General features: G+C 40.1%; 1 protein-coding gene across 8 annotated transcripts in view; it reads left to right on the forward strand.

Annotated features, from left to right (window-relative positions):
• Positions 1-16,550, forward strand: part of ctbp2a (C-terminal binding protein 2a) — a 97,048-nt gene that overhangs the window by 42,369 nt on the left and 38,129 nt on the right. For 4 of the 8 annotated variants that reach the window (XM_036126763.1, XM_021317216.2, XM_021317215.2 and 1 more), the window contains exon 1: positions 2,545-5,110. The exons of 3 other annotated variants lie outside the window; for them this stretch is intronic. In XM_036126763.1, coding sequence (XP_035982656.1) covers positions 2,710-5,110 — 2,401 coding nt within the window. In that variant the 5' untranslated portion in view covers positions 2,545-2,709. Of the gene's footprint in view, positions 1-1,865; positions 2,007-2,544; positions 5,111-16,550 lie in introns of those variants that run through there. One more of the 8 variants, XM_012863992.3, reaches the window with a different exon arrangement.

Raw genomic sequence — 16,550 nt, forward strand, 5'->3', positions numbered from 1 at the left:
GCAACAATTGTCATCTATGTAGATGACTTTTATTTTGAGTCATCTACAATAGCCACACTAAAATTTGTGACTAATTTTGGATGGAAATGCAAACTACATCCGCTTACATTTTATTTCATACATATTACTACACAAGAGGCCAGAAGGTAACAGCATTCAGCCCGAAAGGGGGGAGAGAGAGAGAGAGAGAGAGAAGATGAAGAGATAGAGATATAGAGAGATGAGAGAGAGATAGATCTATAGATAGAGAGAGTAATATATATGTAGATACATCTAGATAGAGAGATATATATCGATATATATATAGGGATTACATATATATATATATATATATATAGTATTATATATATATATATGTATATGTATATATATATATATATATATATATATATATATATATATATATATATATATATATATATGTATGTATGTATGTATGTATGTCTGTATATATATATATATATATATGTGTATATATATCTATGTATGTCTATATATATGATCTATATATATATATATATCTCTATATCTCTATCTCTATATATATATATATCTATCTATCTCTCTATATATATGTATGTATATATCTCTCTATATCTATATATATATATCTATCTCTCTCTATCTCTCTCTATATATCTATATATGTTATATGTCTATATGTATATATCTATATGTCTATATGTATAGTGTGTGTGTGTGTGTATGTGTATATATATATATATATATATATATATATATATATATATATATATTTGTAAGGGTCATCAGAAACGTTAAATAAAATCAATATATTCTTCTGTTGTCTTTTACCTTTCAGGGCTCGACACACTGAGTCATCTGTTTCCATCTAAATCTATCTTCTGTATCTTCTTTTCTCACGTCAATTACCTTCATGTCCTCTTTCACTCTATCCACAAATGTCCTCTTTGATCTTCCTCTAGGCCTCCTGCCTGTTAGTTCCAGCCTCAACATCCAATGTTCTCACTATCTCTCCTCTGAACAGGTCCAAACCATTTCAGTCTGGCCTCTCTGGCTTTATTTCCAAAACATCTAATATGAGCTTTCCCTCTCATGCACTCATTCCTAATCCTATCCATCTTCATCACTCCCAAAGAGAACCTCAACATCTTCATCTCTGCTACATCCAGCTCTTCCTTTCTGTCTCATTCTCAGTGCCACTGTCTTTAAACCATACAACATCGCTGGTCTCACCACTGTTATGTATACTTTTAAATCTTTGCTGACTTTTTTAAATAAAATCAGTATGGGACATTATAAGGAGAGGGCTAGTCTTCTGTTCCTTTTTCTAGTCAGCAAGTGAAATATTTTGGAAGGCAAAGGTACTTTGGATTAAATGCTGCTACATGAAGGCCCTTCCCCCACTCCACAAATATATGCACACACACAGAGTGTTTTACTTTTTATAACAAGGGAGCAAATCCAGATTACTGAGTCTCTTTAAGGGAGCAAGATCAGAAGAGATTTGCTGAAAAGGGGGTGGAGGGGGATCAGAGGACAAATATTTCAACAAAATGAGGATTCATAAAGTTAAAATATAAATATAAAAATAAAAAGTTCAAATGTAATGTTTTTCAATCCACTCAATGAGACAGACAACCCTAACAGTGGAGAGCAAGTAGGACTTTACAGTTGTCTCCATTGTCTGATTATTGTGATCTTCAATGCCCTGCAGTTGCTTTATAGACAGCAGGTCTCGGTAATCCTAAATCAAGGAGAGCAAAGCGGTAACATAGAGTATCAAGGACATTTCAGAGCACATTGGGCAGCAGTTGCGTGGTGGTTCTGCTGCAAGCATGGGGCGTAAGGGATTAGTGTCCAATCAGACTGGATTTGATGTTTACTGACAGCACATGGGACTTAGCTAAGCGGACTGTATTTCGTTGGTTTTGAATGAAGCCTGCACCTTGCCTGGCCTCTCCTCCCTGTGCTGGGAGTCAGACATCTGAAACCTGTTGACTGCAATTCATCATCAACAATTTCAGGTAGGTGTCTCAGAAGGAGGAGATAGAGGAGAGGGGTGTTTTTAGAAGTAGCATCCGAATCATTGCCATCGCCTTCATTATCACTGTCACCAGATTTCCTATCTGGTTCATGTGACGTCACAGAAGGAAGTGGAATTAAACAGGCTTTATTTGGATGTAATCCTCCATAGCAATCGGCAGAGCGAGTAAAATGTCCCACTGAGGGGAGAGATAAACCGTACTGGATTAGTACAAGCCCCAGCCCATCCCAACTCATAACCCAGCCTATCCTATTTTTTCCTTCTTTTTTTTGACCTACTAACAAATGTGCAGTGGCTACCTCGCGCTTGCACCCTGTGATCGGGTCTTCCATGGAATAATTCAGCTACCTCAACAGTGTTTGTGTGGTTTTGTGTGATATGGATGGTTTTGTGTGTGGTGTCCTCTTTCCTCTTGCACAACAAGTCTGCATGACCAGGGATTAATTATTCAAGGACTTCCAGCTAAAGGGGGAGTCATCTGATAGCTGGGACTTATAACAAGCTGGTATCAGGTGAAACAGTGCACTTTGTTGGGTGTTTTTTGTGCTTGCTTTCCATTTCTTTTTGCTTCTACCTTTGATGCTGTATGTGGACAATTGAACTTTTAAATACTCCAAAGTGATTTTTAGCGCATTTTCTTTCATATCTGTATATTTTTTATAAGTAATTTCCTTTTTTTGCCAATGCTTGTCACGAACAAACAATTGGGTCTTGGACGCTCCCACAGCTGGGACACATTAGGGGGGAATGAGGGTCAGTGGGAGAGGCAGTGTGACAGTGCGTATGATCAGCAAGCAAGATTAGCAGGGCGACGGAACTCCCTGTCATACAGCGAGGGAGGAGGGTGGTACGAGGCTCCACCGGGTGTGCGTCCTCCTGACCTGGATTTGAAACGTGCTTCATATTCTCACCAAGACTCTTCCTACGGACAGGTTTACACAGAGCGGCTCGACCCACGCGGACTCAGGAAGAGCTCTGTGCCAGACATTGGCCACTACGAACGCGTACCAATGGCTCACCGAGGATCCATTCCACATCAAGATTACTATTCTCATGATCCAGCCATGACTCCTCGGCCACCTGAGGGCTTTTACAGGTCAGACCACCAGCCTCCTCCACCTCAGCCTCATCAACTCAGTAGGTCAGGCTCCCATTTTGGAATAGCTCCTGGGGCTCGTGCTGTGTGGGAACAAGGTCAGCCAGGCAGAACTGGACCTCAAGCTCCTTCATCACCTCTGCCTCAGCCACCACCTCCAACAGCCCATGAGTTAAGTCGGACTTACAGAGAACCTGGGACTATAACTGTTGCCAAGATTATGCAAGATGGCCAACAGCGCTTACCTACCAGAGATCCATCTCCTGCTCACTACGGTATGGATCATCCATCTCCTAGATATGCCAATGAGCCTCCCACTCTGACTGGGCAATCAGTTTATACAGATGTTGATGGACGCCCTCTGGATTCACAGCAGCAAGTTGCCACCTGTCTCGTAGTAGATCCAGCTACTCAAGGTATGGTGAGGCAAGAAACGGCTTTGCCTTACACCATTCAACAACATCAGCAGCTGCAACACCAACAACAGCTGCATCAACAACAGCAACAACTCCAACAGCAGCAATTACAACAGCAACAACTCCAACAGCAGCAATTACAACAGCAACAACTCCAACAGCAACAATTACAACAGCAGCAACTTCAGCAGCAACAGTTGCAACAACAGCAACTTCAACAGCAACAACAGCAACTTCAACAGCAGCAGCTACAGCAGCAGCAACTGCAACAGCAGCCATTTCAACAACAGCAATTACAGCACCAACCACTTCAACAGCAGCCTTTACAGCAACAGCAGCTTCAACAGGAACAGTTGCAGCCGCATCTGCAACAGCCGCTTCCGCCTCCACCCACCATACCAGTGTCTGATCCTAACCTTGCTCTGTCCTCTCCACTCCCAGCTCCACCTGCTCCAATGCAAACTGCAGCAGTTGTTGCAGCTGTGCATGCACCTGTTCAGACTGCCCCTACCCCAGCCCCCCCTCCTCCAGCCTCACCAGTTCCTGCTCCTCCTTCTGTGCCTCCTGCATCAATCCCACAGACACCTTTGCCTGTGGACCCCAAGAAGACAGTGGATCCAGAATTCCTTTCTTTGCTGCGAAATGAAGGCCTCTCAGAGAGCACAATTTCTTCACTCATCCAGCAAGGCTTTGACTCTAGTAGCTTGTTGACTGTTATGGAGGAAAATGACGTCCGCACTGTCGCCCCCAACCTTGGCCAGGCTCGTGTACTGTCTCGGCTGGTTCATAACTACAAGCGGCCAATTGAAGCTACACCAGTCCCATCCCGGCCTCAAACACCCATGCGAGGTCGATCTAATAGCTTTAGCCATCGCTCAGACATGTACCAGCAACAACATCACCACCATCCATCACACCTTTCTCAGGCTTTGGTTGTTGATCCTCAGTTAATGCCTCCATCAACCCCTGGGGTCATGCAAACCATTTCACCAAGAATGGGAGAAGTAGTTAGTCGGAGGCCAAGCAGTGCACCCTCTCAAAACCTCCTTGAAGCCACAGGGGGCTACCCAGGCCAACCACCTCGTTCCCCTGGGCCATACACTGGAGCCCTTATGCCTGTCCAGCCAAGACCAATGTCTGCCTACTCCGCTGGGGTAACAATGCCTGGGATGTCTATGCAGGGCATGCAGATAATGCCACAGCAGATGGCTGGGTCAATGCCTGCCCTACCAGGATCTACTCATTCTATGTCAGGTATGCCACAGCACATGCCTGTATCATTGCCAGCGTTACAACAGCCTCCCCAACAAGTACCGAAGGCATATTCTACCAATTATACAGTCCCTATGGAGCTGATGAAGAGGGACCGGAGTTTACTGCCATTATCACCCATGCATAGCCCTCACCCAAGCCCTCAGCTGATACGTAAGGGTGGGGGTCCTTCAGTAGACAATGCCATGATCCCAGTTGGAGCACCTGTTAAAGGCCAAAGTGCGCTGACTGCTAACCAGAAGTTAAGCCGACGCACGGGTCCTCCTGTCATTGTGTCCACCATGGCATCTCCAGACATAAGTAAATCTTTTCTTTTTTTCCTATTTCATATAAATCTGTAGGTTGTTTGTGGTTTCATTAGATATTCTCTGGCTTTTACTTGGTTCGTTTACAGATTAAATAACTAAATGTATTTTTCCTGGAGACTATTTTCTATAATTATTAATATATAATATAATTTCATAGGTCTATTGTTGCATTTGAAAGCTCCAGTGATGAAGGATTGGTAAACAATATACAATGTAGACACAATACACTTAAAATACAAGCTTGAGAGTTAGATTGCAGTTACTTGTTCAAATCTATTTTCATCTGTTGACTTGATGAATCGTTTAGATTTGTTGTATTCTGTTCTCAGATCAGGGCTATCCAAAGTCTATTTAGCCGAGTGAGGTTGCTGGCAAGTGATGTGTGACACTTGGGTATGAAAAACACAATGTGAATGTCAATTGAGAATGTTTCTTGATGTGTAATATGTGTGCTGCCCTGTGTTGATGCTCACCCTATCAATCAAGATAATGGTTGTGTATTTTTTAACTTTATCTAAACCTGTCAAGTGAAATTCTTAATGTTGTTGCCTATCTCTTGCACAAATGGGTTTTGAATTAATATTGATTTAGAATAACCTTTACTTTACACACCCTCCCAATCAGTTCTTTGTCTCACTTTTGCTTTCTGCATACATGTTGGTTCTAAAGTGAAATCCATCTTTCTCGCCTTTGAGAGCCAGATTTTTTTGTTCACATTGTCTACATACTTTATGCATTCAGACGAGTGATCTAATGCTGGTGTTTTATCAGAATGAAAAACAGGCCTATGAAATAAAGCCACAAAGTAGTGTTGATAGGACACAGCATAAAGGATTTGGGGGACACAGCTGTCGGCATCCTTTCTGTTACGTTTTAGATGTTAACGACTTCCCTCAGTTCATGTTGCAGTCTGTTAGTTACTGCTTTTATGTGTGAACAGCTCACATTAAAATCCCTCTGACTGAGAAAGGCAGATATTATGTGCAGATGTGTTAACCGTTTGGGAACACAATGTGCATTTGTTGAAACAGTTTGGTTACAGTGTTTAGGAATCGTTTTTTCCACCTCCGTATTTTTGCAGATTTTAATGTATTGCATATTTGCTGTATTTAATGGCTTTTGTAATTAACTGGAGTAAAACCACAGTTGCAAAGATGTAATTATATCTGCTGGATCTGTAGAAGCGTTAGTCTTGGTTTTCACATTGTAACTGTAGCTTTCACTAATTAAGATCTTTCCTTTCTCCATTGTGCCATCGCTATAAAGCTCCCCTCAAACACCTGTTCAACTCAAAACAGTTGTCTTTTTTACTGTAACATTAAGAATGCCTTAGAGTAGCAAAAAAAGAAAGCTTCATAACCACTTGGACAAAGCAACATTCCCACAGTCAAGATGTTCTCACGATCTGCACTCAATAATAAAAAGGGCTACTTTTAAAAGATGATTGTATTTACAAATGGCTCTCCAAACCATTATGGCTTTATGTGAAAAAGGAAACAACCCTTTTGTTAAATTATGAATTTATTGTGATTAACCACGTTTCCTGAATTACTGTCGTAATTGATAGAACCACAAATTCTGCTGTCTGTAAGAAAATCCTGAAGAAACATATCTGACAAAAAAATAACAAAATGCAAGTTTTGGACTGGCCTAGTCAAAGTCTGTACATAATTCTTAATGAGATTATGTGGCATGACTATAAACGGACTATTCGTGGTCATACAGTGTGGCTCAATTAAAATAAAATCTGATAACAACAAGGTGCAACAAAAGCTGTCCACAGTGATGTCAAAAAGTCCAATCGCAGTGGTTCGAGACAAGGGTGGCACAACCAGCGATTATGTTTAGCTATTCACATGAGGCCAGGGTGTTTTGTATAGCTTCTCTCTCTTAATAAATTAAATTATCCTTTAAAATATTTTTTTCAGGTTATTTTTGTGTGATGCAAAAATGTATTACATGAGCTGAAACATTTAAGTATTACAACAAAGTATAAACAGAAACTATCTGTATGGGGGCTAGTACTATCTAACAGCAGGTTGCCCTTAGTCAAAAATGATAAAAACTGTAGATTTAAAACAATAGACTTTCAAGTTTTTGACTGATTATGAACTGTCCAAAGCAGATCAAGGAAACTTACCTGACTCCGCCAGATAGATTTGCTCCGCATATCCATCTGGAAACCTTCCATTGAAGTAATTTTGGGAAGGGGCGAAAATACTGGTTAGCTGATTGGCCTATGTTGGTGATAGACGGGCCAAATGAACCAATCAGATTCGTCGTCGCTCGTAACAGAGCGACGACGAAAACACAACCACAAGCCAAGCTACTCTTGCTGCTGCAGGTAAAGGCTCGTTAGCTCAGCTAATAAATACTCTGTAATTCCGATAAAACTTGCTCGATAGCCACGCTAACGCTAGTTTCATCGGCTGAAGCCGCCATGCTGTTAAGACTGAACTGACGCGCTTCCCGTTGCGTCACACCTCAACCCGCCTCAAAGCCAACGCTGATTGGACGTTCGTTTGGTGAACGGCTCCAAATTTTCTTCAACGGAGAGTATCCAGACTGATCTGCGAGTGAAACCTTGAAAGCTCGCGAGATCAGGATGGTCTCACGAGGCTACAAGGAAACAATTATTAGACTAAAGTAGGTTGTCACCCCTGAGATCTTTAAGCCTAGGGGACTGAGATATAAAAGGATCCCTATTGCTTGGCTGTCAAAACAGGTTTGCTGTTCTTGATTCTCATGGACTTATGTGTTGAAAGCAGGTTTCTTCCCGTTTGCATCGAGCGCCACACTGTTAGCCCACATGCAGTTAGAAGAGGCGACCTTATTGGCACATGGCTGACATTTGTTGCTTCAGTAATTTTATATCTTAATGGAGATGTTTGTGAAGCTGCGCTGAAAGCCTAATCCTAAATTGTGTGCTGCTAGGCAACATGGGTTTTAGTGGTTATTGTAGATTGACATGCTTCTGGTTCAAGCATCTGTCTTTAGATCTTATTTTTAGTTTTTCTCCCAGGTTTACTCTTAAAATTATTATTAATCTCAATCAATCATGTTTTATAATATTAATTTAGAAGCTACTGTGTTTTTAGATTAACAGTTAATCACAGAAAACATCAATAATTGTGAGTGGTATCTATATTAATTATAAAGAATTGAATAGGTACAGATCTATAAGGGTCTACCTTCCCTTTGAATTATAAGTCTACGTGTGAAAACAGATGGCCTGCACACACCCAACCCAAATTTATGATGCTCAGTGAATTACCCTGGAGTAGGAAGAACTGATCCTACCAGGACTTCCCTTCCCCCACTCTACCATAATATAGCCATGTGGGGCTGAACAACATTATATTGGAAAAAAAAAAGTGACATTACGATATTTAGTTTTTCTGCAGTATAGTGTATGCCATAGGGAGCAAATGGCTTGAGTGGGTATTCTATATGGTGTCCTAATATATGTGGAGCAATAAAGGTTAATGGCATTTTAGGACTAGATGTTGTGAGCCAGTGTTGGCAGCCAGTGTTCCTTTGATGAGCAATGCATTTGCTCCTTTATTTGAATTTTATCCCTTATTGGAGCATCCTGTCCAAACAGAGGTGTCCAGTTTTTTAAACAATAAATTTCCCTGCTAACTTTCAGTTACCTATATTACGCTGTGCTGACCAGACACAATTTGTCTAGGAACTAATCAGGCGCAAAAGTTGTAGCGTGATCCGCTTTTGTTGACTTTCTCTGCAAGACATACAGTGTCAACAGAGAGGCTCTTGTGTGCTGTTCTACTTTATGGCTTCCTCTTTTTAACTTCCTCCCCTGCAGAGGGGCCCTGCTCCCATTTGTCGGACCGCCCGAGGAAAGCTCAGGTCAGCTCTGCTCTGCGTGACACACTAACCATCTCCTTTCCTTTGGCTTAGTGCGGTTGGTGACTGTGGATTGGGACATATTAGTTCTGGAGATTGCAGATTATGTATTTGCAGGGTCCTGTGTAAAGCCAAGTGCAGTGAATGAGGGATATGGGGAGAGAGAGATTCATGCAACTGAAAGATGACGATTGCTGGCTCCATGGTGGGGGAGGGGGAGCAGAGAACTGTCAGCTGTCAGTCAACAAGGTTAGCACTCAGATCTCACATGTGAGACGAGGGTCAAATGCTGACCATAATCTGGACTGGCAGTAAAAGTGCTGTCATTATGTTGGTGGTGGTCCCTCTGTACTTTGCAGAAAGTCATTCTTGTTTTGTAGATACTTTCAAAGCAAATGTGGGATGGTAATGAGCTGTTCAACTGTGCCATATTTGACTTTTTCCTGTAAGTACTCTCAAGTGAAGTAGTACTTAGTGTATAGATAACAACCATATGTTGTACTTGTATGCTTGACATTTTGCTGTTGCTGTTAAACCAGTGATGCCAATGCTCCCCACTGCAAATATTCCAAATTCAATGTTTTTAATTCTAATATAAAACATTTTTTTTCTTCATAAACTAACAGCCATCTTTTCTGTTGTACTTCTGTGCAGCGATCACATTTCCGGATTTAACAGCTAACACAGCTTATTAAACAAGTTGTATTCTTCAGCATGTCTTTAAAAAAAAACAGAACATTGGATATCTTTCTAACTTTTTGCTCCAGCCTGATACATTTTTATTTCTTTGGATCATCCTAGAGTGTTATTATTTCTAATATATGCTCGATTTATTGCATAACATTTCCAGTAGTGTCTTGATTTTTACCAGGCTCAATATTGACATATTAGTTGCGTTAAACAAATCCATTAAATGTAGAATTTAAAAAAGTTAAATATACAGTATACATTGACCCTCATATTTATGGACAACCCTGGTAGTGATAGTTCAAAATAAATTAAATTTGTATTATGTAATTATAACTTCACATTAAATAGCATAAGGAAAATCCCAACTTTATTCAAGTACATTTGTTCAGTTTTGGATAAAAATCATACATTACGTATTATTATTATTATTATTATTATTATTATTATTATTAGTAGTAGTAGTAGTAGTAGTAGTAGTAGTAGTAGTAGTAGTAGTAGTAGTAGTAGTAGTATTTCTTTTGCAAAAGTATTGGAACCCCTAACAAAAACTATTTTAGAATGTAACTTAATTCTTAATTTGTACTTCACTTTCTTATAATAATTATAGGGTCAATGAAATTTTAATCAGAAAACCACAAGTTACTTATTTTTATTATGGGATGTAAATATGACACAGAGGCCAATCAGTTTTAGCCCTTCTTAAAAACGGGAAATACAAGAGAACTTGCCATTCAAGTAAGCTAGATGTGTCAGTTGTCATAAATCAGAAAAATGCTACAAGAAAATCATCGAAACCTTCCCACATTTCCTAACTGATCACATATTAAAGAAATGTAGTATGCCTCAGGGTCCCTAAGGAGGTTGGATCAAGACCCTAATTTATCCCCATCAAGACCCCATCATTGAGTAAAATGAAAGAAAGAAAGTACAACCTCAAAAGCTCACTGTCAGAGTCTGAGGTTGAGATGCAACTGCTGTGTAATCTGAATTTATTTTTTTAAACATGTTCATGAAATGTGGAGGGCATGTAAAGGCTAAATTTGTCTCAGGGATCAATCTGATGACACTTGCTTTGTTTCTAGTGCTTTACTGGGTTTTACAGCGAAGAAAAGCTGGCTAAACTCAGTCATTTCCTGTCACATCTGGATTTATTTTGTGCCAGAATGTCAGCAGTGTTCAGTCCCGGTGAGAAATAGGAAGGCTGGACAAACTGCATCCAGATTTCTCATTCATATGGATCGAGCCGCTGTGTGAATGAAACATGTTCGATGCTCAAAAGAAAACACTCCTACTAACAGCTGGGGGTGACCAACTTAAGTCTTTGTTCAAGGTCAGCCTTTACCTGCTTTAGATTAATTTGTTAGATTCTTTATTCTGCCCTACTTGTAGAAATATTGTATTTTCAGAAAGAGTGTTTGCAAATAAATGCAAAGTGAATGAATTAATTAATGTGAGCTTTCATAAATATCTACAGCTATGAATTCATAAAGGCCCTTGTCTTTCCCTCTTGCTCTTTTCTTTGTTTAAAGTGTAGCAGCCCTTGCAGCGCTTCTTCTCGGCGAGCTTGGAAGTGAGAATGATTTGGCTAAAATAAGAGCACTAGAGTGTTAGCCAGAGTCAGACAGCAGGTGTCTCACAGCTTTGCTGTTAAACTTGGCAGCCCTAAAGAACGCCTGTGAATGTTGTTTGTTGTGTTTTTCTCCAACATGATAGATTCCCCCTGCTGTTTTGGGTCTTTATGTTAAAAAAGACCTCCAGTCTTATGACCCAGCAAACTTGACCAGTTGGATGTTTTAGGGACAGAAGCTGCATCACTCAGCTGTTTGATTTGTATACATACAATGTTTCAGCAGAAGAAAGTCAGTTTTCAATAATTGTTTAAAATTAAAACCAACTTAGTTTCTGATTATTTATTTTTTTTATTTTGATCAGTGCACATATGGTATATTTTAGTATAAGCTGATATTTAATTAATACACATAATTGGTGCTTTTTTCTAATTTGGAAGAGAAATGCTGATTCCTGGCTTGTTTTCATAAATTTGAAGCAACTGATAAAACAAATTACATTTACCCAAAAATCGATATACATTTATCATTCCTGCTGTACATATTAGCCATCATCAGGTGATGTATTTGATGTCAGTGACATGCTGATAATATATTCCATTCATCAAATTCATTAACAAATGTACATGTTTTTCCAATTTACATGTAATTATTGCAAATTTAGAAATTGTTGAGGGAATGATAGATGCGCTGTGCAAAAGCTACAGAAAACTTTTATTTTAAATATGCACTTTAAGGTCTCTCCTCTTCCCCATTTAGTGTGATCTAACTATTTTCCTGGAAAAATAAGTTTTGACAAGATAAGGTGAGAAACATGTTTTCTAAAAAATAGATCAGATCAGCACATGCCTGTCTGGTTGTGACTTAATTAGCTTGTCAGCAGGAGACAAATATAGGATGAGTGATTTTTACACAGAAAGTGAACTTAAACCAAACAATCCATGTGGCACTGACCATGCACCAGCACCACTGCTTGAGACTAAACGGTGCCATAGGGTGCATCTCTGGGTGGATGGGCCCCTGGGTCGTCTGGGCTGGGGCTGGGAAGGGGGGTTAGGGGCGGAGAATGGACCGGGTAGGTCGGGGTTTTATGGTGGTCTCCCCTCCCATCCTGATAATGAGGATCACCTCCCAGGTCTGGGGGCTGGATACCCCTTTCGGGTGCCAGTACCTGGACCTAGGAGTACAGGATGTGTGTGATGAGTGTGTGTGTACTGCATCCCTTTTTTTTTTTTTAGAGTGTATGCATGGTGGTAAAGTGTGCATGTGACTGTGTACCTGGTTTTCTGTTTGTCTTTATGTCAGGTTGGGTTTGGATTGCCCTTTGTCCTTTTGTCATTTCAGGTCTCCACTAGGTGGTGAGCCTATCCCCTCTGTTCTGCTCCCCTAAGTTGGTTGGCACCTCAACCCGCTGGTGCGTTTGGGGTCCTCGATGTCTGGGGCTGGGTGCTTGGGTGTGTGCTGGCTCACTCCCGGGGGCGGCTTTGTGGGGCCTGGGAACCTGTGGCTCTGTCGGGGCCCGGCCTGGGCCTTTGGGTCTCTGGAGCCATTGCTGGATCCACGGGCTCGTCGCCACAGCTCCCACAGCTTCAGCACTGTGGCTGAAGGGGGTTTCCTGGGGCTCCTCTCTGCTCTTCCCTAGGATGGGGGAGGCAGCTTTCCCTGTGTTTGTCCCTCTTGGGTACCTTTGCTCCGGGGGCTCTTTCAGACATCTGGGGTTCTGTTTTCCCGGAGTCTGCCTTAGCGCTCTGGGGGTCGGGTTTTTGGCTCCTCAAAACCACTATTGAGCATTTTTCTAATGGATAAACCTTCCATATACAAGTACGCTTTTGCAAACACCTACAGGTGCTTGGATCCAGGTGCTTACAGATTCACAATGATTGGCATGGGGGACAACCAATAGATAAGGTGATTTCCCCAGAAGTCAAGGGACAGAGGGGGGCAGGACCAAAACTGCCAAAATCCTGCCATTCGGACTGAATGGCAGGGATTGATTTTAATTTTTACAGTCCTGCAGCTCTCACAGAGATCTATTTTCTAACCTTCTTTTTCTGCATACAGAATGTTTTGACTACTGTCAGGATGGAAGGATCATTTCACCCAGTATAACAAAAAGTGTTTCTGAGCAGGATTAGCAACTGTAGCTTTAAAGGGGTATAGTCATGTATTTAATCATAGAAAAAACACAAAAAGCATATATTTATCTAAAAAAAAACAATATAAGCTAAGCATTCGTCCTGATAGTGTTTACTTGTCCCCTTTGAGCCTGAAAAGGATTTTGCAGCGGTCGAGATCAGCAGACATAAACACTGTTGTGCCATCTGCTGGACTGCTGAACTGTCAGAGGGTAAGATGGGAACAATTGAAAGCTACTGTAGGAGCCAATAGACTGTCCTGCAATGCCCTGGCAGTAAAGTGACAGTCGGCGTGGTCGAAGATTTAACCTGATCTACAGCGTAGGGTTACTCGCTCGCTTTCTTTTCGCACCTCTGCTGGGTGTTGCTGACTCCCTCGGCTCCACTGCTTCTCTTTGTTTACTCATAGCACGCACGTGCAGTATAATACTTCCGGTCACTTTGTCTTATTATGATAAATATGCAAAAAAAGTACTTTTTTTTGCCAACAAGTAGAGCAAACCAACGTTTAAAACACAGATGTAAAATATAATAACCCAACAGGGAGCAATAATATGATTGGAAAATCTTTGCTTGCAGCCATTGTGAGTTTCTGGTGTAGAAATTTGTAATGTCACAATACGTGACTTGGCCACTTTTAAAGCGGATGACAACTAGTTTAAACGGTTACAAATGTCTTAATTTTACACAATATACTGTATGTGTGAAAGGAAATGAAACCCCGTAGGACAAAGTGGCTCATGGGTGCAACAATAATACTTATCTTTAGTTACCTTCGTCTGTTCCTCCTTCCCTTCTTTTCTTTTGTCCTTTCTTTTACTTCATCTTGTCCCACCCTCGGTGAGCAGGGGGAAGTCCCCCTGAACTGTTCACTTTGTGAAAATTAAATCTTCATGACTTAAACCTAAGCTAAGAGGACCCAGAGCTGAACACGCTCATGTCTGAGCGCATTTGTTCAACTAACAGTTGCAAGACTTGACACTTGTACCTGACCCTTTTCTTAACAAAAGCAAAGTGGAGATTTATTTAGAGGTGTAAGCAGAATCTAATTTGCACCTAAAGAAAATTGTATTTATATTTCTCAGCAGGCATGTCAGGGATGTTCAGGGAGATGGGGGTGGCTGCACATGCCATTGTGTTTCTCATTATTTGGAGGTCTAGGTCGGTTGAAGATATGTGTTGGTTTTGATGCAGTTTATATTGCTGGCATTAAATACTGAGCCAGAATGCATTGATCATGAAAGAGAACTTATGGCAGCTACTTTAAGTATAAATAAAGTTTCAGTCTGAGCATGTTTTTTACCACTCTCCATTATTCTAAGCACACAGCAGACATGCACAGTGTTATTTATTTCACCTTTTTTGCTTCTTAAGTCTCTATCACATTGTGTTTGATCAGGTTGTTTCAAAAAAATGTGAGAAGATAATTTTTCATGGTGAAAGTGCAGCCACGAGGAAGCTGATTGGATAGTCACAGCACACAGAAGGCTAGTCTTACTTTCATGACTGAGGATCCTTTTTACTACAGATTGTGGTCTCCTGTTTCACGCTCCTTGTTGAGGATCTCCTCAATGAAAAAGCTATGATGCTCAGTACACCACACCTGATAATGTGGAGCATTATCTAAAGCATAAATTAAGCTGCTTGAAATTTTCCTTTTTGACATTATGTGATGTTTTTATAGTCAGCAGACAGTTCAAACCTGTTCAATAAACAATGACGACCAGACCATTTTTATATCTTTATCTTCATCTGTGTACTTAATGACCTAAATGCAAATTGTTAAAGCTGTTAAGTTATTTCATTCAGTGCAATTTAGCAAGACAAAAGCAATAAGTTAGCCCAGTTATTGAGAAATTGGATGTTCAAACATTTTTTATTGTATATTGTACTATACAAGTAAAATGGCAAGACGATTAAGTACAACCAAAAAATAAAATAAAATAAAAAAGGCATGAGTTCATAGGCCTTTCCTGAAACAAATGAGGCAATCAGTAAGGCAAGTTGTAATTCTGCTGTCCTAGATAAACTGACATTTCAGATAATTTCCCACAGTGAAAGGGCAAAGGAATACAAGTTAGAAAAGTGCAACCCCTTGAATATACGCAACCTAACAAGAGCAATTATATCCAAACACACTCACACACATCCCTGTTTTAAATATTTATTGAGGACTATTCCTTGACTTCCATTGACATTCATTCATTTTCAACCATTTAAATGGCCTAACCCTAACCATTACCAGTACTTACCTAACCCTAACCTAAACCCTAATTGACATCTAAGTCCTAGACCTAAGCCCTTGCCCCAAACCGAAAAAAAGTCGCTTCACTTTTGTGGTAAAATACAACAACAAAAATGCTGTCACTCAGTTGCAAGTACAAATACACAAACATACACTTCTTAATATGCAGAATTTAGGAATCTTGAGCCAAGAAAACATACAGCTCGAGCTCTGAGTGGTGGAAGTACCCTGTTTGTCTAAAAATGTGTCTAGTGTATCTTTCTAAGGTACAACATTTCCTCTAATGCAAAATAATGATCCCAAAGCTGGATCGTAAGCATCCTTATAAAAATCCATTCAGGGAAAAGTGGCTTAGTGTTTTACTGCCCTGCCAGACTGGTGTAGTAGCAAATACACTAAACATTACTCCTGGAACCTAGGAGAGATTTTCATATGGAGATTTCATACAGAGAAAATCAAACAGGAAGTGTTACCTTTTGATACTTTGAAACAGAGTTCTTCAACATAGTTGTATCTAGACACACACACACACACACACACACACACACACACACACACACATATATATATATATATATATATATATATATATATATATATATATATATATATATATATATATATATATATATATATATACTGCACAAGTTAGTCAATGAAATTGTGTGTAGTTTACCTGGAGAGCTTCTTAAGACAGAAAAAAGTTAAATGCAATTAGGTATAAGCCCCAATGAGAGTGCCACAGTTATCTTGAAGAAAAAGACCACAGTTTGACTGTATTTTGTTTTCTCTGGAGATCATATTTCTAAAAGAAATGAGACTGTCTAACGTGATCTAATAGATTTAATTTAAAACTGAGAAACCGCAATTAATCCTGTTGCTGCAAAATGTATACAAATAAACTTTATTACCGTTACACAATGTAGG

Source organism: Fundulus heteroclitus, chromosome 22, assembly GCF_011125445.2.
Source record: "Fundulus heteroclitus isolate FHET01 chromosome 22, MU-UCD_Fhet_4.1, whole genome shotgun sequence".
Taxonomy (NCBI): domain Eukaryota; kingdom Metazoa; phylum Chordata; class Actinopteri; order Cyprinodontiformes; family Fundulidae; genus Fundulus; species Fundulus heteroclitus.